This window comes from Bos grunniens, chromosome 27 (genome assembly GCF_055505025.1).
Source record: "Bos grunniens cultivar Pamir isolate PY7600 chromosome 27, Bosgru_T2T1.0, whole genome shotgun sequence".
Taxonomy (NCBI): Eukaryota; Metazoa; Chordata; class Mammalia; order Artiodactyla; family Bovidae; genus Bos; species Bos grunniens.
In genome coordinates, this window is record NC_141191.1 from 3,464,745 (window position 1) to 3,488,397 (window position 23,653).

At 38.4% G+C, this 23,653-nt stretch overlaps 1 protein-coding gene across 1 annotated transcript in view; it reads right to left on the reverse strand.

The window, feature by feature from the left end:
- Positions 1–23,653, reverse strand: part of CSMD1 (CUB and Sushi multiple domains 1) — a 2,074,203-nt gene that overhangs the window by 140,015 nt on the left and 1,910,535 nt on the right. Inside the window, exons 43-47 of the mRNA XM_086379826.1 lie at positions 18,918–19,106; positions 13,037–13,214; positions 10,969–11,114; positions 10,121–10,201; positions 8,935–9,048 (exon numbers count right to left, since the gene is read on the reverse strand). Coding sequence (XP_086235952.1) covers positions 8,935–9,048; positions 10,121–10,201; positions 10,969–11,114; positions 13,037–13,214; positions 18,918–19,106 — 708 coding nt within the window. The remainder of the gene's footprint in view (positions 1–8,934; positions 9,049–10,120; positions 10,202–10,968; positions 11,115–13,036; positions 13,215–18,917; positions 19,107–23,653) is intronic.

A 23,653-nucleotide genomic window follows, 5' to 3' on the forward strand; every position in this document is an offset into this window, starting at 1 on the left:
GAAGGACTGAAAGTCAGAGGCAGGAGGCTTAACTCCACAACTTGAGAACATCACAGAACTCCTGATTCCAGAGAACATTAGTCTCTGGACCTAACCAAAAGTCTTCATACCGACACTGAAACCAAGCTCCACATAAGAACTAACAAATTCCAGTGCCAACATGCCATGCTAATTCCCCAGCAACACAGGAACACAACACTGATCATTTAAAGACAGGCTGCCCAAAGCCATGCCAAACCTGTAGACACCCCAAAACTCACTACTGGACACTTCATTGCACTCCAGAGAGAAGAGATCCAGCTCCACCCACCAGAACACAGACACAAGTTCCCCCAACCAGGGAAGCTTGACAAGCCACTAGTTCAACTCCACCCACAGGGAGTAGATGCCACAATAAAGAAGAATCACAAACTTCAAATCTACAGAAAGGGCACACCAAACACAGCAATCTAAACAAAATGAAAAGGCAGAGAATATTCAGCAGGTAAAGAACATGATAAATACCCACCAAACCAAACAAAAGAGGAGGAGATAGGGAGTCTACCTGAAAAGGAATTCAGAATAATGATAGTAAAGATGATCCAAAATCTTGAAAATAAAATGGAGTTACAGATAAATAGACCAGAGACAAGGATTGAGAAGATGCAAGAAATGTTTAACAAGGACCTAGAAGAAATAAAGAAGTCAATTAAAATTGGGAACAATGCAATAACTGAGATTAAAAGCTCTCTAGAGGGAACCAGGAGAAGGCAATGGCACCCCACTCCAGTACTCTTGCCTGGAAAATCCCATGGACAGAGGAGCCTGGTGGGCTGCAGTCCATGGGGTCGCAAAGAGTCGGACACAACTGAGTGACTTCACTTTCACTTTTGACTTTCATGCATTGGAGAAGGAAATGGCAACCCACTCCAGTGTTCTTGCCTGGAGAATCCCAGGGATGGGGGAGCCTGGTGGGCTTCCGTCTATGGGGTCGCACAGAGTCGGACATGACTGAAGCGACTCAACAGCAGCAGCAGCAGCAGCAGAGGCAATCAATAATAGAATAACAGGCAGAAGAGACGATAAGTGAGGTGGAAGATAGAATGGTGGAAATGAATGAAGCAGAGAGGAAAAAAGAAAAGAACATTAAAAGAAATGAGGACAACCTCAAAGACCTCTGTGACAACGTTAAACATCCAAACATTTGAATCATAGGTGCCCCAGAAGAAGAAGACAAAAAGAAAGGGGAAGAGAAAATATTTGAGGAGATAATAGTTGAAAACTTCTCTAAAATGGGAAAGGAAATAGCCCCCCAAGTCCAAGAAACCCAGAGAGTCCCAAACAGGATAAACCCAAGGCAAAAGACCCCAAGACACATATTAATCAAACTAACAGAAATTAAACACAAAGAGAAAATATTAAAAGCATCTGGGAGAAGCAACAAGTAACACACAAGGGGATCTCCATAAGGATAACAGCTGATCTTTCAATAGAAACTCTTCAGACCAGAAGGGAATACTACTACTACTACTACTACTACTACTACTACTACTACTATGGCAGGACATAATTAAAGTGATGAAAGAGAAAAATCTACAACCAAGATTACTATATCCAGCAAGGATCTCATTCAGATATGAAGGAGAAATCAAAAGCTTTACAAAGAAGCAAAAGCTGAGAGAATTCAGCACCACCAAACCAGCTCTTCAACAAGTGCTACTGGATCTTCTCTAGACAGGAGACACAGAAAAGGTTTATGAAATTGAACCCCAAACAACAAAGTAAATGGCAATGAGATCATACTTATCAATAATTACCTTAAATGTAAATGCATCAAATGCTCCAACCAAAAGACAAAGACTGGCCAAATGGATACAAAAACAAGACCCCTATATATGTTGCCTACAAGAGACCCACCTCAAACCTTGGGACACATACTGAAAGTGAGGGGCTGGAAAAAGATATTTCATGCAAATAGAGACCAAAAGAGAACAGGAGCAGCAATACTCAAATCAGATAAAACAGACTTTGAAATAAAGACCATACTAAGAGACAAAGAAGGACACTACATAGTAATGATCAAAGGATCAATCCAAGAAAAACATATAACAATGATAAATATATATACACCCAATATAGGAGAACTTCAGTACATAAGGCAAATGCTAATAAGTATGAAAGGGGAAATTAAAAGTAACACTATAATAGTGGGGGACTTTAATGCCCAAGTCACACATATGGATAGATTAACCAAACAGAAAATTAGCAAGGAAACACAAGTTTTAAATGACACAATGGGCCAGTTAGACCTAATTGATATCTACAGAGCATTTCACCCCAGAACAAAGGATTTCACCTTTTTTTCAAGTGCACAAGGAACATTCTCCAGAACAGGTCACATCCTGCACAATAAATCTAGCCTTGGTAAATTTAAAAATACTGAAATCATTTCAAACATCTTTTCTGATCACAATGCTGTAACATTAGATGTAAATTGGGGGGAAAAAACCTATAAAGAACACAAACATATGGAGGCTAAAAAACATGCTCCTCAATAACCAACAAATCACAGAAGAAATCAAAAAGGAAATCAAAATATGCACAGAAACAAAAGAAAATGGAAACACAACAACCCAAAACCTATGGGATTTAGTAAAAGCAGTGCTAAAAGGAAGGTTCATAGCGACACAAGCTTACCTCAAGAAACAAGAGAAACATCAAATAAATAACCTAACTTTACACCTAAAGCAACTAGAAAAAGAAGAAATGAAGAACCCCAAAGTTAGTAGAAGGAAAGAAATCATAAAAATCAGAGCAGAAATCAATGAAAAAGAAACAAAGGAGACTATTATAAAAATCAACAAAACTAAAAGATGGTTCTTTGAGAAGACAAATAAAATAAAGAAACCATTAGCTATACTCATCAATAAAAAAAGGGAGAAGAATTAAATCAATAAAATTGCAAATGAAAATGGAGAAATCACAACAGACAACAAATAAATACAATACAAAGAATCATAAGAGACTACTATTAGTAACTATATGGCAATAAAATGTGTAACTTGGAAGAAATGGATGAGTATAACCTTCCAAAACTGAACCAGGAAGAAATAGAAAATCTAAACTGAGACAGCACAAGCACAGAAATCAAAACTGTAATAAAAAATCTTCCAACAAACAAAATCCCAGGACCAGATTGCTTCACAGGTGAATTCTACCAAAAATTTAGAGATGAGCTAACACCTATCCTACTCAAACTCTTCCAGAAAATTGGAGTGGAAGGTAAATTCCCAAACTCATTCTATGAGGCCACATCATCTCATACCAAAACCAGACAAAGATGCTACCAAAAAATAAAACTACAGACCAATATCACTGATGAACACAGATGCAAAAATCCTCAATAAAATTCTAGCAAACAGAATTCAATGACATATTAAAAAGATCATGCACCATGACCAAGTGGATTATGCCAGGGATGCAAGGATTCTTCAGTATTCACAAATCAATCAATGTGATACACAACATTAACAAACTGAAAGATATAAACCATATGACTATCTCAATAGATGCAGAGAAAGCCTTTGACAAAAATCAACAGCCATTTATAATAAAAACTCTCCAGAAAGAAGGCACAGAAGGAACATTACCTCAACACAATAAAAGCCATCTACAACAAACCCACAGAAAATATTATCCTCAATGGCGAAAAATTGAAAACATTTCCTCTAAAGACATGAACAAGACAAGGGTGCCCACTCTCACCAGTATTATTCAACATAGTTTTGGAAGTTTTACCACAGCAGTCAGAGAAGAAAAAGAAATAAAAAGAATCCAGATTGAAAAGAAGAAGTAAAACTCTCACTGTTTGCAGATGACATGATCCTCTACATAGAAAACCCTAAAGATACCACCAGAAAATACTAGCACTAATCAATGAATATAGTAAAGCTGCAGAATATAAAATTAACACACATAAGTCCCTTGTATTCCTATACACTAACAATGAGAAAACAGAAAGAGAAATTAAGGAAACAACCCCATTCACCATTGCAACAAAAATAATAAAATACTTAGGAATAAATTTACCTAGGAAACAAAAGACCTATATATAGTAAACTATAAAACACTGATGAAAGAAATCAAAGAGGACACAAATAGATGGAGAAATATACCATGTTCATGGATCAGAAGAATCAATATAGTGAAAATGAGTGTACTACCCAAAGCAATCTATAGATTCAATTGAATCTCTATCAAGCTACCGAAGGTATTTTTCACAGAACTAGAACAAATTATTTCACAATTCATATGGAAACACAAAAAGTCTCTAATAGCCAAAGCAATCTTAAGAAAGAAGAATGGAACTGGAGGAATCAAGCTGCCTGACTTCAGACTATACTACAAAGCTACAGTCATCAAGACATTATGGTACTGGCATAAAGACAGAAACATAGATCAATGGAACAAAATAGAAAGCCCAGAGATGAACTCGTGCACCTATGGAACCTTATCTTTGACAAAGGAGGTCATAATATACAATGGAGAAAAGACAATCTCTTTAACAAGTGGTGCTGGGAAAACTGGTCAACCACTTGTAAAAGAATGACACTAGAACACTTTCTAACACCATACACAAAATAAACTCAAAATGGATTAAAGATCTAAATACAAGACCAGAAACTATAAAACTCCTAGAGGAAAACATAGGTAGAACACTCTCTGACATAAATCACATCAGGATCCTCTATGACCCACTTCCTGGAGTAATGGAAATAAAAGCAAAAATAAACAATTGGGACCTAATTAAATGTAAAAGCTTTTGCACAATGAAGGAACCTATAAGCAAGGTAAAAAGACACCCTTCAGAATGGGAGAAAATATTAGCAAATGAAACAACTGACAAAGAATTAATATACAAAATATACAAGCAGCTCATGCAGATCAATACCAGAAAAATGACCCAATAAAGAAGACATACAGATGGTTAACAAACACATAAAAAGATGCTCAACATCACTCATTATCAAAGAAATGCAAATCAAAACTACAATGAGGTACCATCTCATGCCAGTCAGAATGGCTGCTATCAAAAAGTCTACAAACAATAAATGCTGGAGAGGATGTGGAGAAAAGGGAACCCTCTTACACTGTTGGTAGGAATGCAAACTAGTATAGCCACTATGGAAAACAGGGTAGAGATTCCTTAAAAAACTGGACCTAGAACTGCCATATGACCCAGCAATCCCACTGCTGGGCATACACACCGAGGAAACCAGAATTGAAAGAGACACATGTACCCCAATCTTCATCATAGTACTGTTTACAATAGCTAGGACATGGAAGCAACCTAGATGTCCATTGGCAGATGAATGGATAAGAAAACTGGTACATATACACAATGGAGTATTACTCAGCTATTAAAAAGAATACATATTAATTAGTTCTAATGAGGTGGATGAAACTGGAGCCTAATATACAGAGTGAAGTAAGTCAGAATGAAAAACAGCAATACAGTATATTAACACAAATATATGGAATTTAGAAAGATGGTAACAATGACCATATATGCAAAACAACAAAAGAGACACAGATATAAAAAGCAGACTTTTGGACCCTGTGAGAGAAAGCATGGGTGGGATGATTTGAGAGATTAGCATTGAAACATGCATATTATCAAATGTGATATAGATGATGTGTCCAAGTTCAATGCATGAAAACAGGGCACTCAAAGCTGGTGCACTGGGACAACCCAGAGGGATGGGATGGGCAGGGAGGTGGGAGGGGTGTTTGGATGGGAGGACACATGTACCCCCATGGCTGATTCATGTCAATGTACGGCAAAAACCACCACAATATTGTAAAGTAATTAGCCTCTAATTAAAATAAATTAATTAATTAAAAATTTGATGGAAGGATCAAACCAGAGGAGAGGTTCCTGGGAACCCCTGATTGATAACCTGTCAGTCAGAAGCACAGGTGACAACCTGGACTCGGTATCAGCATCTGATACCAAGGTGAGGTTTGTTCTGTGGGACTAAGCCTCTAACCCTGTGGGATTTGACATTATCCTAGGTCAAGAGTTCGGGATGGAGTTAAACTGTAGGACACTCTGCTGATGTCCAGGGAAAATGAGAGAACTGCTTGGTAGTGGCGAATAACATTCTATACCCTCATTTATTTACTTATTTTTTCTAAATTAAGGTAAGTATCCAATAAGGTAATATTTATCTGCATAAAATGTGAACTTTCAAGGAACAATTTATTCCCCTCATTCCCAAGGAACAATCAATCACCCTAAAGTGGTGACAATTTTCAAAGCAGAACGTCTAAAAGTGTGGTTATGACACTTGAAGAAGTAGGACTCATAACTAGTACAATTTGTCATCAAGAATTTATTGGAGGATTGAGCCCAATCAAACAACAGAAAAGTGTCGGAAGAAAAATGATAATTATGTGTTTAAATATTTGGTAGAAGACATTGAAGTCCCTATTTCCTTTTTTAAATAACGAGGTGTTCAGGGAATGCCAGATAAGGGAACTCAGTTCATTTTAAACAAATTTACTGCTGAACAGAATCAGAAGAGAACTAAGCCATCCTGAGTAGTAACTGCTGTGGGTTCAGAGGGCCTGGGGACCTCTGACCTGAGTACAGAGATCCTGTCTTGTTAGCCGGACACTTTCCACAAATGTGTGAGAGCAGAAGTATCAATACTCTAGAGGATGACACACTCGTGTGTGGGTTTACTGTGCTCCTGGACTGTCATGAAGTAATTGCATTTAAGTGGAAACTAGGTTAATCATAGGGGAAATGACAGAATGGAGACACTTTCCTTATTTTTGAAGTAGCATATTAAATAAAGACTTAAGCCTTTCTTCGTTAATCAGTTAAGCCCACCTTTGCTTAAAATCACCTATTCTGATAAATTTTTAAGGCTGTGTTTGGTGGGATTAAAATGGGCCTTAAACATCTGAAGATTTACTTCAGTTAATTTATATATAAAATGGCAAAAGATGAAGATTTTATACCCACCACTCCACCATCTTGAGAGATAAATCCTCTGTAGATCACTGTGGCTAATGTAGCATGGTCCTGACACACTGGTTTTCCAGGGGAAAAAAGTGACTTCAGTGTCCTGACTCAGCACCTCCCATGAGACCCCCAGCTTCTAAGCCAGGAAGCAAGAGGCAGGGTCTCAGTGACACCATGACCACAGGGTCAGCTAGGGTTTAAAGCCAGAGGCAGACAAAGTGAAGGCATCTCCCCTGCCTGCCCCATCGGAGTTTCCCACACCCACTGGCTCCCACGTGGGTGCAGTTACAAAGTATATTTTTCTCAGAAATAATCTAAGTTACCTTGGTTATTTAATAATAATTCATTCCAGATTTTCTCCAGATGTTGGAAATCATTTCCTTCTGTAAGGGTGACTGAAGTCTGCCTCATTAGCAATGAAAATGCACCATATTACCAGATATTCTGGAAGAATCAATTCATGGGCTGAACATTTGCAAAATCAATACTATTGCAATGCAAAGAAAATTGCCTTTTAGAGGGTAGATAATTAGCATTATAAGAGGCTTAGAATTAATTTAAGATTTACTTCATCTTTATACCAGTTCCCTAAACAATGCAGACAAATGATCCTTCTCATTACACATATAATGCCCAGAGGATTAGTGTCTTAACCAAGATCACTGGATAATGAAACCTAGACTATCGGTTTTCTCTTCATACATTCTGAATTTTTATATATTTCACTACCCCTAGTAAATGATAACATTCAAATTCTCTGAAAGAACTGGGAATGGGGGGTTCCATTCTTTAAAGGAAAGTGAAAGGAAAGTCACTCAGTCCTGTCCAACTCTTTGCAACCCCACGGACTATACAGTCCACTGAATTCTCCAGACCAGAATATTGGTGGCCTTTCCCTTCTCCATGGGATCTTCCCAACCTAGGGATCGAACTCAGGTCTCCTGCATTGCAAGTGGATTCTTTACCAGCTGAGCCACAAGGGAAGCCCAAGAACACTGGAATGGGTGGCCTATCCCTTCTCCGGTGGATCTTCCCAACCCAGGAATCGAACCATGGTCTCCTGCACTGAAGGTGGGCTCTTTACTAACTGAGCTACCAGGGAAGCCCTTCTTTAAAGGAAGTAAATGTGATTGTGATTTTGAAGTCACAAAATAAAATCTGTCTTAATTTGGGAAGCTTTCTGATAGGTAAACCAATCATACTTCTGACTTACATTGAGACATTTTAGCTTATTTATGTCTTTTTCCAAATCTTTTTTCCTTTCTATAAAACTTGAAAGTGATACTTTTAAAAGTTTTTTAAGTGATCTAATTATATACAAATCAACTGAATCAATAGATTTTCTTCTGCTCTCATATATTATCTGTTATTACACATGGGTCAAAGATATGAAACATGCATTATATGAAACATATGTGCATTTCAATGTCTCTATACTTTACAGAACATAGTAAACACTAGATAATTTTATGCATTCTTTTATGCCAAAGAATTCAGAGGGAAATATAGTAATGCCTGCAATTTGCCTAGAAGGTATCAAAAATATCAATTATTCAATACTTTATGTAGAAAGAGACGAGACAGGTGACAAAGGGTGTGTAGGAAACATTAATGGTGCAACCTTGGTGATGTGTATTAGTTCTAAAGTTTTTCAACTTTGCCATATGTTTGAAAATATTACAAACTGTTGGGAAACAGCAAGAAGTCTTATTTGATGTAGTTTTGATTTTGTACAGCTAGCTAAAAGAGAAGGGTAATTAAGTATTTCTACTTTTGGGTAATTTAAATTGCAAGAGAATCATAACACAGAGACAAATTCAGATGCATACAAAGAAATTCAGATGCATACAAGGAAGTTCAAACCAATAAAGTAATACAATGTTCCATATGGAACAAGCATATTTATAGTACAAACTTCATACCTTCACATGTCGGCAGGGAACCTTCAAACTGTAGCTGGGAGCTGAGCTTACAGGTCAGTGTGTCCATCCCAGACAGCGTGTACCCAGGGTGGCACTGGTACTTCACGAAGTCTCCTGAAAGAGTCCACATGCATACTTGGCAATTCTGTCTCCATGACACAAGCAGTGTGTGAATGTTATTAAACACATGTGACACTCAAGTTGATGTGCAAACCACTTCTTAACCATGATTGGTATTCATGCTTAGTCTACTTAGTGAAATAGTGTCATTTTTAGTTCTTAATTTATAAAAATGCTCTCTTTAAATGTAACCAGTATTTCTATAGAGATTATGGAGCAGTTTTTTCTTCTTTGACTGATACGTCTATCTTCATTCCCTTTCCCCTATGATTACTAATAAAAAAGAAAGAAAGATGAAAGAAGGAAAGAAAGAAAGGGATTCAGAGGCTTGAGACCAAAGGCTGTATAAGAGAATGTCTTTAATGCATCCAGATAGGGCTACAAAATGACCTTGGTAATTAGCACAATGTTCTCATCAACTAAGCCGTTGGGAATAGAGCAGAAACTGGTCACATGGTTTGACCGCCATTATAAAACAGGGTGTGACACAGGACTGGGTATTTATAATTGAGACCGAGAAATGCTTTGTCACAATAACTGGTTGGCCAACATATGCCATGGTAGGTTTCTTAATGTGGCCTGATGATTATATAATGAAATAGACCACTAATTTAAAATGAAAAAAGAGAATTTCTAAATAGTATCATTCAATATATTCACCAATTACATTCCAGTTTCAAGGAAAGGTCCATGTTAGACTAACCATTATTTCAGCCACAAATGACTTTCTTCTTCTGGTGCACCAAAATGGTTCCCTAGCTAAACACAAACATCTGCTTAAGTCTGTGTCTGAAAACTGCTTTTAGGAGAAAAATACAAACTGGTGAGTGATGCAGCAGGAAAATGTGCTCAAAATAGCAAAAGCAAAATTTAAATGGAAAAACAAAATCATTGAGATGAAGAAAGAAAAACATATTTATTCAATTCATGACAAATGTGTATCTCTCTCTAGGAAAGCTTTAGGAATATTTCTGACAAACATTCATCAACTTGGCTATCTACTGCAGTTGTATGGGTGTAAAAAACCTGTGTTGAGCTGATGATGTTGTAACAATGAAAACATTACCTATTTCAAAATCCTCATCCTCTGTAAGCATTTCTGCCTGTGGAACTGCTGGGGGAGGCTGACATTTCTTGAGCTGAAATGCTACATCATTTATATAAAAAAATAATAAGTGAAATTACATTTGATGAATAAACAAAAATCTTACAAAAAACATCTCTCTTGTGTTGTTACAATGCTTAGGTCTAGGAAAATATCTATATTTGTAAATTATAGTTTTACTAAAGTCTCTAGCTTCAAATGCTTACAAAATTGAAAGGGAAAAGTACACCATTTAAAAAATTTATGATGTTTAAATAGAAACACTTTACATATATTTGGAATTCTGCAGGAGAAATGGTTCATGCTGGTTCCATGTCCATCAGGATCTGGCATCATCTTCCTCAGTCTCTTGTCCTGAGGATTTGCATGTGGCAGTCCTCAAGAGAGATAAGGGACTGGTAATGCTTTTCCCCAAACTATTTAGCATTCATTCTCAACATCAGTAGAGATTCGCTTTGCCCCATCTAAAATTACACAACATTCACTATCGAGGTTCATCTGGAGACAGAGATGAGGAAATCTCTGAGAGCTACTAAATGTATTTCCATGGTCTCCATATCAGAGTTTCACACACAATACGCTTATCCTGGGGGCAAATCCAAGATAAACTATAAAAGAGATGTGAAGTCCTAAATACGTCAGTAAGGAAAAGGAATCACAGGAACCTCAGCATGAAATGTGAGAAAATCCTATAGGCTTTTGGTTGACAGAAACATGGAACTTTAGCTGTAAACAAATTTTGTGTCAATCCTATGAGAAAAGTCAGCTAGGATTCTCTGCCATCATCAATGGAGTGAAAATACACTGACCATGAAAATTGAGGACGAAGAAACCTCCATTTGAAAAGTCACTGTGAAATTTGAGCAGGACTTGGTTGGTGGAGCTGTATGCTGTCTCCAGGGCGGTGTTCCCACTGAAAATCCCCAACTGTGGAGAATTCTGATCAGGACCATCCCTGGGAAAGAGAGGAGGAGCCCTCTAAATAGAAAGCTTCCAGTTACAGCTTAAATTCACAACTGTTTTCTTCTGACTGCAGGGCTCTGTCTTGGTGAAAGATGATGCTCTGACCCCAGGATCCAGCTGAAAAGCCTGGTCTTCAAACAGCAGCTTTGGGCTCTCTTGTTCCTCCTGCACCTGACCTTCTCAGAGGTGTTTTTGAGACAAGGTCACATTTATTCTAGTGACGTCAGTACCACTTATCAACTTCCTTTCAAATGTTCCCATTTTAAAGTCTAAATTCAGGGTGTCTCTTTAATTATGGGTGAGATTTATGGAGCTCTTATGGCTGAATTGAAATATTTTAAAAAACTGAATAAAATATTACCATCTTCTAGATTCCGTGTTTAGAAATACTAAGATGTTTAATATTCATAGATGACTGCACTCCAGTCTGTCTCATGAGTGTTCAGAGGACAGGGACTCCCTCCACTGCTGGAGGGAGACCTTGCTCCTACTGCTAAATCTACTGATTAATCTGGGTAAACCTGCTGATATTATAGTGTGGCTTTTCATTTCAGTGTTGTTTGCCTGTCTTGCTTTGCTTCATAGGTCAACTTAATATTTCAGGTTCTCCATTTCTGTTCATTGCCACAACACAGGTCCTATCCCCCAATCTCCCCTCCTGTGAGAAATAGCCCTATAGAATCTCCCCCCTATAGAAATAGCCTCAAAGGCCTGTCTCCCATCTTATCCAGCTGACCTGCCCCCCTACACAATAATAATGGGTATTCTGCATCCAGGACCTAGTCCTATAATTCTCCTTCTTATGACTCTAAAGTGAATCTGTGTTGCTCTAGTATAAAGCCCAAAATCCTTAACATGATGTATGAGGCCAGCTTACCTGGCTAGGTCACCCCTTCTCTCTTCTGTGCTTTCCCAAAGCCATCACACTTGGGATCTCCCAGTGCCTGCAACTCACCTGTTCTCTTGCCTCAGAGAATTTTCAATGGCTAAGACAACCCCTACATTTACAACTTCACCAACACACACACACACACACACACACACACACACACACACACACAGCTTTGTTAACTGTGATTATGCTTGAGTTTTCAGGGCATTTTATTCCTAAAGCACATCCAACTTATTCCAAATCTGGGCTGTGCCCCACTGGTAAGCTCTACTCTTCCCATCATATTTCGTCATTCCCATTTCCCCTGTAAATTCTCACCTCCAAAGGCAACGGTAGAAATAGTAATTCTCATAGACATGAACATTCAGTGAAGGAGAGTTTAGATTAACTTACCCAGGCTACATGGCTCATTAGATGGGGAGCTAGGGCTACATCCCCCTCGGCATCCCCTACACAGCCCATGGTAGGGAAGGTGGAGGTGGGTGGGGGCAGTTCCGCAAGGTTTATAAAGTACAGAGAGAAAGCTGTGTGCAATCATTTCTTCAATATTTCCAGAAGCATCAAATTATTATATGGCAAAGGAACCAACAAGCTTTTCTTTAAGAAAAAAAAGATTTATACTTGAAAATGAAAAAGAAAAGAAGGAATTCCCAAGTGGCCCAGTGGCTAGGACTTAACTCTTTCACTGACAAGGGCCCAGGTTTAATCTCTGGTCAGGGAACTAAGATCCCAAAAGCTATGTGATATGGCCAAAAAGGTAAGTAAATAAAAATTAAAACAAGAAATAAACATGAAAATAAAATACGTTTGGGATATTCTCCTCTATCTAGAGTAATCTTGAATATATCTACCATGTAGCATGGTACATGAGGTTTATTCTATCTCTAGATTTAGTTGGTAAATTTCTGTTTTGACATCTACCTAACTACTTCATCTCTAAATCGACGAAAGTGACATGTAAGTTGTTACAAGAACAGTTTATCACAAGGACAGATGGGTGTTTTCAGGAAAGGTTCTCATACCAAACTGCGATGTAGTCGTTGACAGCTTCCGTCTGCAGCAAGGTGAAGTTGATGTAGACGCCATGGCCGGGAGGCACTGAGATGAGCCAGATGCAGTCCTTGAGGATGGGGTACTCATCTGGAAATCCAGGAGAATAGATGGTCCCGTTCTGAGATGTCACGTTATATCCACAAGGAGCTGAGAAGGAAGCCAAGAAAAATCAAGCCCAACACAGTCCAGTGAGACATTTGTCAGTCTCTAAAGTCTCTTAGCCGAGATTTTCCTGCTAAGAAATAATTGTGAAATATCCCTCAGCAACTACTTTGTCAAAATAATTCCCCTCAAGTCTTAAAACCTTGGAAGAATTTTACTTCTAAGCTACCTTATCTAAGTTTTTAAACATATTCTCCAAACATTCAAAATCCCCTCAGGATAAAGTCATTTCCACATAATTAAAAGGAGAAAGAAATAAAAAAAAAAATCTTAGTCAGTAGTCTCCTGAGACTGAGCTGATAATTCACTGGACTATCTGACACAAGGGATTATGTTGAAATTATGTGTGAATATTTAACTGAAAAATATTTTTTTGTTGTTTTAAGTAAGATTTCTAAAGCTTATTTAAAATGCCTAAAAAAGAAGCATCTAAGTCTATCTGCCTTGAAACAAAGACCTTATAAATTCTCCCGAGATCTATACCTAGAGAAAGGAGATAAATTATGTGAGTGAAAATTTATAGTAACACTTCCACATCTCATCCACTACCAATGATGTGAAAAATCTCAACAATACCCAGAGTCCATTTTTATTTTACTTAATAAAGTGATCATCACTCTTGTCATAGAAATTATTTTATTTTTGGAAAAATGAAATGATCATACATGAGCAGATAATCCAAACTATATTCTTTAACTCACATCATGGTATAAATACATCAAAGTCATAGACAAGTATACATTTTAATTAAATTAAAATCCAGTAGATTCTATAAGAGTATCTGTTACTAACATGAATCCTATGAGGCTTTCAAATATTTGCCATAAAAGGTATAAAATTTATGTGGAATGAATAAACCAAGGTACATTTTTTTAAAGGTTAAAAACAATTTAAAATTATGACTGATGGAATATCATTAAGCCAAAGTAAGCATACAGATGCACACTGATTTCAAAGTAGACAGAAAATGTACCAGTGTCAAGTAGATTGACTTGGTCCGAATATTGGGTAAATTTATTTTAAGGCTGTGTGGAAAACATTTTACAAGTTTTATAGCATAATTGTAAGTGGGCTTTGGAGACAGATACACCTTGACCTGTAAGCTAACAAAATATAATATACAGATACCTATAATCTATAAAAATGGGGCCAGAAGCCATGCTGGAGTCACAGCAAGTAGTTACCTGGTGACCCCTGGAGGTGCCATACTTCTTCTTAGCTGCAAACATCATGTCCTCGTTCACCTGCATAAATAGCTCTTGTGTTTTTTTCCTATTTTGCTGGCAGGTGAACTGGTCCCTTCCTCAAAACTCAACTCAAATGTCACCACCTCCTGACAGCCTTTCCTGGTGGCTGTGGTTTGGATACTTGTCCCTGGGCTACAGTTCATGGCCAGCCATTCTTTACCATTTGACTGTCAGCAACTAGAAGTCCGGGACCATATCCACAGCCCCATCAAACCTCCTCTCATCAATCCCATTGCCTGGCTCCGATCTCAATAAACGACAGACACCAAATAATTGAGGGATTGGAAATGAGTGAGACAATGAAGAGAAGACACTTAAAGCATGTGTTGAAGCAGGTTGACATACCTCATGTGTGATTTGAAATTATTCATTATGTATTGATTTATAACTCTAAATTTCCCTTCAGCATTTTTACTTTTTAATTTGCAACTTATTAAAGTATAGCCACTTTACATGGAGTAGTACCCTTCCCATGGGGAGGGGGAAAAAACAGAACAAACAAAAAACATGGTGTCCACCTCTTAAAAGGCTAAATGATATGGTTATTTTTTTCATAAAATACATTCTGATATTCTTTGGTCACTTAGTATATTTGCCATGATATATCTATGATATTCAAATAAAAAATCCTTTTACTCCCATGTTCAATGAATGTTTATTGAGAGTCTATTATGTGCCAGGCAGCTTGGCTGAGCTGGGGCTAGAGCAGAGAACCATGCTGACCCCATCCCTGCCTTGCAGAGTTTGCTGTATTTAGCAGAGTGATGAAGGAAGATGTTAAAAGCTAAATAAGTATGAAGTTTGACTTGTGTGATAATACTCTCGATGCACTTAGAACATTTTCTCAAGGCAAAATCCTATATTCTACAGGGGAAGATGAAGGACCATAAAAAGACATAATGAGTAAAGCTGCCCCTCCCTTTCCCTTGATCCAGCACCTTCTCCCAGATGCTTTCCCCTCAACTTCATGGCACCAAAGCTGCATTTTGATTTCCACATCCCAGTGGCATCTCAGGGATCTCTGCAGCAACAGGGACCTGCGATCCAGCTCAGCAGGAAATGCACCCACCCCCATCCTCTCCCTGAGGGTGAGGGTCAAAGAGGCCCCTCCAGTGGAGAACAGCCAGCAAGCCCAGCAAGGTGGAGATTCTGGGCACAGAAGGGTCCCTGCACCACCTGCAACCATAAGTACTTCCCAGCTTCTCACCTGTCTGCCCAGGAGCCTGGCCCAGCAGGAGGCGCAGGCAACCAAGGAGCCAGAAGAGAGACCACAGAACATGAGAGCATCACACACTGCACTTCACAGCTAGGGGCCACACAGATGGCATCCCTTTTCCACTCCAGGACCAGAGAGCCAACAAAGGCAATCCCTTCACACACATGAATAAGTACTGCAGTAGTGGCATTTATCATGTTAGGTAGTTAGAATAGGAAAAAGGAGTCCAGAATGGCAGGGGCTAAAAGACAAGGAAGGGAAAAACCCGCAAAAATAGAACAAAGGAAGGTCCAAGGAATGGAGTGAGGACTTGAGGTAGATCAAACAGCACTTCTGGCTAGCCCAATTTACATAGGGCAGGCCCGGAGGGGTGGGGTGGAGAAAAAAGCATAAAAAGAGGAGCCAAAGGGCCTGGGGTCTTTCTCTCTTCTCTTTGCATCTTTTGGGTCATCATGACCTCACACCTCGATGATGTATTTTCCTCTACTTTCTAAATAAAACGGAGCTGTAACATGGAGCTGTAATGCTGCTCTGTCCAAGAGCTGTAATGCTGGCCCATCCAAGGCTGTAACACTGGTCCGTCGCTTCAATTTTTTGTTATGACAAGACAGAACTGAGGAACTTACACACTTCCCCAAAAATAATAAGAAATATACTTTTGATCTTCCTCCCTGTTTTTGGCCCAGAGCTCATAAAACCCTTAGAATTTACAAAGTGATAAAAAAAGTTAAAATCGTCTTTTGTTATTCAAAACAAGACCCTTTCAACCACATCTGAGTTTATGTTAATAAGGAAATTAGGAAATCTGAGGCCTTGGGGCTAGTTGCAAGGGGAACCAGCCTCAGATTGGAGGTTCAGCCCCAACCCCACCTCAGGAAGAGGAAGAGGGAAAGAAAGTCCATTTAATCACCAACTTGAGGGCCTTTGGTCTTAAAAGAATATTCCCTGGTTACTTTTATTTTTTTAGAATTTAATCTAATATTGCTGTTGTTGTTCAGTCACCCAAAACTGTCCAACTCTTTCCATCCCATGGACTGCAGCATGCTAGGCTTCCCTGTCCTTCACCAACTCCCAGAGCTTGCTCAAACTCATGTCTATCGAGTTGGTGATGCTATCCAACCATCTCATCTTCTGTCGTCCCCTTTTCTGCCTGCCTTTGATCTTTTCCAGCATCAGGGTCTTTTCGAGTGAGTCAGTTCTTGGCATTAGGTGGCCAAAGAATTGGAGCTTCAGCTTCAACATTGGTCCTTTCAATGAATATTCAGGGTTGATTTCCTTTAGGACTGACTAGTTCGATGTACTTGCTGTCCAAGGGACTCTCATGAGTCTTCTCCAGCACCACAATTTGAAAGCATCAATTCCTCAGCACTCAGCCTTCTTTGTGGTCCAACTCTCACATCCATTCATGACTACTGGAAAAACCATAGCTTTAACTAGATGAATCTTCGTGGGCAAAGTGATGTCTCTGCTTTTTAATATGCTGTCTATGTTTGTCATAACTTTTCTTCCAAGGAGCAAGCATCTGTCTCCCTTGGGTGACTTTTGTCTTTTCTGTTATAAATCACAATTGTGAGTAGATGGCTTACTGGGTTTTGTGAGCCTACCAGTGAGTTATCCACCCTCAGGGTGGCTGTGGTCCTGGGGCTTTCATGTGGCACCAGGAGTCCTGGGCAGTCTTGGGTGTCTGCAGGATTTTAGCTTCATGGTTTTGCCAACTCTGATTAATATTCTGCATCATATATCATCCAAAAAGATATATTTTATTATCATTACACTGACAAAATAATTCTAAATGGGCAGTTATTTCCATGTTGGAAAGTTGAGCTTGAAAAAGCAATGGAATATAATTAAATACTTAATTCTATTTTTTATATCAAGCCAAGGAGTCTCCTACTTACATCTGAATTCAAAGAACTCAGGAAACAACTACAAGTAAAAAGGGATTTCAGTCCTAACAATTCAAAGCAATTTTTACATAAAAACATGAATTTGTAAAATGGTGAGTAGTTTTTAAAGTGTTTTAATAAAAAATATCAGATATCCCACTGCTATTGTTAGTTTTATAAAATGATTTTTAAATGCTGTTTTAAGTTATTAAATCTGTAGTTGATTAAAATTACTATTTAAAAAACACAGCAAATGTTTTTCTTTTATAGTTGTTTACATAATGATAAAGAATGGAAACGTACAGGTGAAAAATATCATCTAAAAAGTCTACCTATATGCTTTTTTTTTTAACTTCTACAGTAGAAATTCAAACACAGCTGGATACCTTTCCTTTTTTTGCCCCTGGGATATAAGTATTTAGCATTTCAAAGGTCCACAGAGTTGGTAATTTCATTATATTTTCGTTCAGAAATACTGTATTTATAATGTTAGAATATTAGGTTTACAGCAAACTTTTCTATTTCAGATGAATTCTTCAAAAATAAAGTACTCGATATATTTAATTTAAAGTTGTAGAAATTTCAAAGTCATAGTAAAAATTAGATAACCAAATAGAAGCTTTGAAGAAGTGACTTCTGCTCAGACAAGGATATTCACTGAATCTAGATCCTCCTTGATGTCATTCCCATCACCCGATTCCAACATTTCTAAGAAACCCTGATCCTCAAGCACCATCCTAGGACACTACTTCATTTCCCCCCAAGACTGCTCCTCTAGGATGTCTTTGCTAACACTGCTTCTTCTCTCTGGGATGGTCTCTGAGTAGCAAACTAGTACGTGCCATTCAAATCTAACTACAAAAATGACGTCAGTTTTCTGAGATACCAAATCAGTGTTATTATTGTAAAGTTAAACAATAAAAAAGTATCTAGGGTAAGATATGCACTCAATACCCCTCTAATCCAAAATTTGACGGAACCACTTTAAAGCCAAACACTGCTCTAACCATGAAGATAATACTCTCAATCACTTCCCCAGCAATCACCGTCTTTTGTACCTTCAGTCATCAAAGCACTCCTCGTGCCTGATTTTGCATAATAAATATTCGTGTTTATTATTTTGCTAACCTTATAATCTCCTTGAAGGCAAGGCCTTTCCATTTTTTTTAACTGACTGACATATGATATATTCTTGAAATACTAAATAGAATGAGTTTAATAGAGTCCCAATAAAAATTGGTTGAACAAATTAATGAATTCTGGAATGCATTCATTTAATATTTCATGCACCATTATACATGTGGAAAATGAAACTGCTTAAGAAAAGTGATTAACCCACCGTCACATCTTGGAAAAGGGTAGTTCCAGTTTCTGTTGATCCCGTGCTGACAGGTGAGCACTGGGTGGCCAATTAAAATGTACCCAGGATAGCACTCGAAAGATATTGATTGTCCCACACTGTAGTCAGAGTTGACCATATACCCATTCTGGAAAGGTGGTGGGTCAGGGCAGTTCTGTAATTCATAGGCTGAAACAGACAGAAACAAGCTCATAAATAAGAAGTGCATTAGTCTGGAATTTAGAGGAGGAATAGGATGACATACAGCTTCTTAGCATGAACTTTTTAGATATAAATTTTATGAAATCTTTACTAAGATACCCATTATCATCCAGTCACATCACTTCATGGTAAATAGAAGGGGAAAAAGTAGAACTGTGATAAATTTTATATTCTCAGTCTCCAAAATCACTGCTGATGGTGAATTAAGCCAAGAAATTAAAAGATGCTTGCTCCTGGGAAGGAAGCTAAGGAAGCTAAGACAAACCCCAAAACAGCGTATTAAAAAGCAAAGACATGACTTTGCCAACAAAGGTCCATCTAGTCAAAACCATGGTTTTTCCAGTAGTCATGTATGGATGTGAAAGTTGGACCATAAAGGAGGCTGAGCACCAAATAATTGATATTTTCAAGTTGTGATGTTGGAGAAAACGCTTGAGAGCCCCTTGGACTGCAAGGAAAACAAACCAGTCCATCCTAAAGGAAATCAACCCGAATATTCATTGGAAGGACTGATACTGAAGCTTCTATACTTCGACCACCTGATGTGAAGAGCTGATTCATTGGAAAAGACCCTAGAGCTGGGACAGGTTGAGGGCAGGAGAAGAGGATGATAAAGGATGAGATAGTTCGAGGGCATCACCGACATGAGTTTGAGCCAACTCTGGGAGATAGTAAAGGACAGGGAAACCTGGTACGCTGCAGTCCACAGAGTCACAAGGAGTTAGACATGACTTAGCACCTGAACAACAACAATATAAAATAGTACTTGTTTTTAGTAGTATAATCATAAGAATTTGCATTTAGTGAAGACATATTGTGCACTTTAGAAGTTATATGGTACATACTAAAAATAAATTTGACAAGGCATACCTTGGGAAGAAAACATATGAGAAGAATTAATCAAAACAAGTTCAGACAAACAAAAAGTGCTTGTAAGGGATGTCAGGTGAACACAGACCTAACAATTTTAATTTAAAAGAAAATTACCCCAGCTCTCCTATCCAAGTGCTTCTAACTAGAAAACATGCTATTGTTTTGTTTAGTTCAATTAATGTTCAGTGCAAATAAAATAAATTCATTCCACTTTCTTAGTTTTTTTCCTTAAAAAATAGTGTAGTGTCATACTTAGCCATTACTACCAGTGCAATCTTTATTTGTTTATTTATTTATTAATGCTTCCCCTGTTTTAGCTACACCATATGGCTTGTGGGTCTCAGTCCCCCAGCCAGGGAGTGAACCCCTGGGCTCTAGCAGTGAAAGCACAGAGCCATAACCTCTGGACAGCCAGGGAACACCCCAGTACAGCCTTACTATAAAGTCTAGTTTACTGTATTTGTTCCTTGTGCTCTATCACCACGTCTCCTGCGCTCTGTCGAATGCGTGGTTTCCCTCCTTGAGATACTGCTGTTTGACTCTAACATTACCTTACAGACAAGTGCTCAGAAAAGGAACAGAGAACTCCATGGTGTGTTCTAACTATCAACCAGTTTCCTTCTTTATTATATTCTTTTCCACTGGGGTCAGCAGCTTGTTTTCATTCTTGTTTTACTCAAAATACAGTGAGCTCTGTTGGTGAAATGAGTCCTATAAAAAATACATCAAATATGGCTGCTAATAATTAAACTTAAAAAGTAAAAACCATAAAAAATGGATTTCCAGTTTTCATGGGACAAAAATAAAGTAAAACCTTGTTTAACATCACTCTGTCCTCCCTGGGAGATTATGTTTATGCTCTAGTGGGGCTCTGGGGGTATCCATACAACAGTCAGTTATCATGGTACATTATAAAGGAGGTAACAGGTAACAGAGATTCCAGATGAGGCATCATGTGAAACAGCATTTAACAAAGATTCACACACACTTTCCACATGTTCATCACACATGCTAATAACAAGTCCCATGATGCATTTCCCTACACATTATGTGGTTTGTGGTATAATTTAAGAAAGACATTCAAGTTCTGTTTAGGGATGTATGAAATTAGCCTGTTTCTACTCTAGTCAAGGCTATGGTTTTTCCAGTGTCATGTATAGATGTGAGAGTTGGACTGTGAAGAAAGCTGAGCACCAAAGAATTGATGCTTTTGAACTGTGGTGTTGGAGAAGATGCTTGAGAGTCCCTTGGACTACAAGGAGATCCAACCAGTCCATTCTAAAGGAGATAAGTCCTTTGGAAGGAATTGGAAGGAATGATGCTAAAGCTGAAACTCCAGTACTTTGGCCACCTCATGCGAAGAGTTGACTCATTGGAAAAGACTCTGATGCTGGGAGGGATTGAGGGCAGGAGGAGAAGGGGACGACAGAGGATGAGATGGCTGGATGGCATCACCGACTCGATGGACGTGAGTCTGAGTGAACTCCTGGAGATGGTGATGGACAGGGAGGCCTGGCATGCTGCAATTCATGGGGTCGCAAAGAGTCGGACATGACTGAGCGACTGAACTGAACTGAACTGATCATCTAACGTCTGTGAAAGGGATTGAAAATGGAAGTTTAAGCTGCCTTTAGCAGCCCCATGATATTAAGTCAAAAAACTCTAGGTTACCCTTGATTAGAAGAAAGATATTTTTTTTTCTTTCTTTTTTTAATGGTACCAACATAGCTTTCCTGTATGGGGATTAAAGGGTATTAAAAGAGAGAGAGAGAGAATACCAGCCCAGGTAGGCAGGACTATAGTTTTTATTACCTACTCATATACTGAGTAAAATAAAAATAATGTATTGAGTGTCTTCTTGTTTAGTAGCTAAGTTGAGTCTGAGTCTTTTGCAACCCCATGGACTGCAGCTCGCCACACTCTTATGTTCAAGAAATTTTCCAGGCAAGAATACTGGAGTGGGTTGCCATTTCCTTCTTCCCGACCCAGGATGATGTGTCTCCCACGTCCACTGCATTGGCAGGCAGATTCTTTGCCACTGCATCACCAGGGAAGCCCTGTATTGAGTGTCCGCTACGTTATAAGTCGAAACTAGACAGAAATGGACCCTGCTTTCACAAAGCTTACATTCTATTTAGGGAAACAGACACAAATAAATCAACATGTTGGTAATTACATAAAATAACCAAGTTGAGTAAACTGTTGTTAAAGAAACATGCAAGGACTAAAATAAAGCTTGGGGGGGAAACCAGGATGGAGGTTTAAGTGAGGGTGATCCAAACCTGCCTCCTTGAACAAGTAGCCCTGAACTTGAGATCTGAGTGAAGATACAGCCAGGTAATAACCGAGAAAGGAAGCCCTTTCAGTAGAGGGAGCAGCAGGGGCCAAGGACATAGGAAGCTGGGTCTCCGAGACGAGGTGGGGGTTCAAGGAGAGGAGCCTGGGGGTCATCATCCCAGCGTGCCCATTGTGTTCACAGTCTATAGCTCTCTCACGAGGGAGAATCTTGCAAAGAATTGGGCCAGGCCACAGAAGAGGAATTAGGACACGCTTCTCAAGTGGACACAGACATGGTTTTAAAAACCAGACCCATTCTTCATCTCACAAATCATATCTTCCAGGTGAAAAGAAAAAACAAACACAAAACCCACAGCTCATTTCAGTGTTTCCTTAAGATTTTACAATCCCAATTAATTGTTTTTAGTTGTGAATATTTCACTAACTATACATATTAGCAACACTATTTTCAAGTCTTTTTCTAAATCTCTTATTTAATGGAGTCCTTCACTATTCAAATATCACTAACAATATTTCAAAATTCTTAATTGACAGGTCACAAGTCACATATACGTTCTCTATTTTTTTTAAATGTCCCAAAGTTTGACTCATGGTCATAAATATTGATTGACAGGACTATTTTTAAGTAAATACAAAGAAGTAATAAAATTATTTGCTAGTGTGCTAAAAATACATTTTGGAAAGATTCCCATTGCATGTGTTTAGTACATGCAGGAGACTACGTGTTACCTGCACTGTCCACATCCACGCACCTCTGAACACCTCTGATACCTCCATGCACCTGCACCTCTGGGCTTGGGGGTGAAGAACAGCTTAACCAGGGCTCAGAATCCTTATCTAAGCACTACTTTGTTGATCTGCACATCACTCATGATGAAATCATTAACTGCCATAACTCATTTTTATAACATAAAACGTTTTAATTTGAGGAAAAAAAAAAACATCAACTAAGAGAGAAAAAGAAAGACCACTTCACTGGAGTTTGATAAGGAAGTGACTTCTAGCATAAAGAGAAGTAAAAATCACCATTTTCATCACAGCACTGTTTATAATAGCCAGGACATGGAAGCAACCTAGATGCCCATCAGCAGATGAATGGATAAGAAAGCTGTAGTACATATACACAATGGAGTATTACTCAGCCATTAAAAAGAATACATTTGAATCAGTTCTAATGAGATGGATGAAACTGGAACCTATTATACAGAGTGAAGTAAGCCAGAAAGAAAAACACCAATACAGTATACTAACACATATATATGGAATTTAGAAAGATGGTAACAATAACCCTGTGTACGAGACGGCAAAAGAGACACTGATGTATAGATCAGTCTTATGGACTC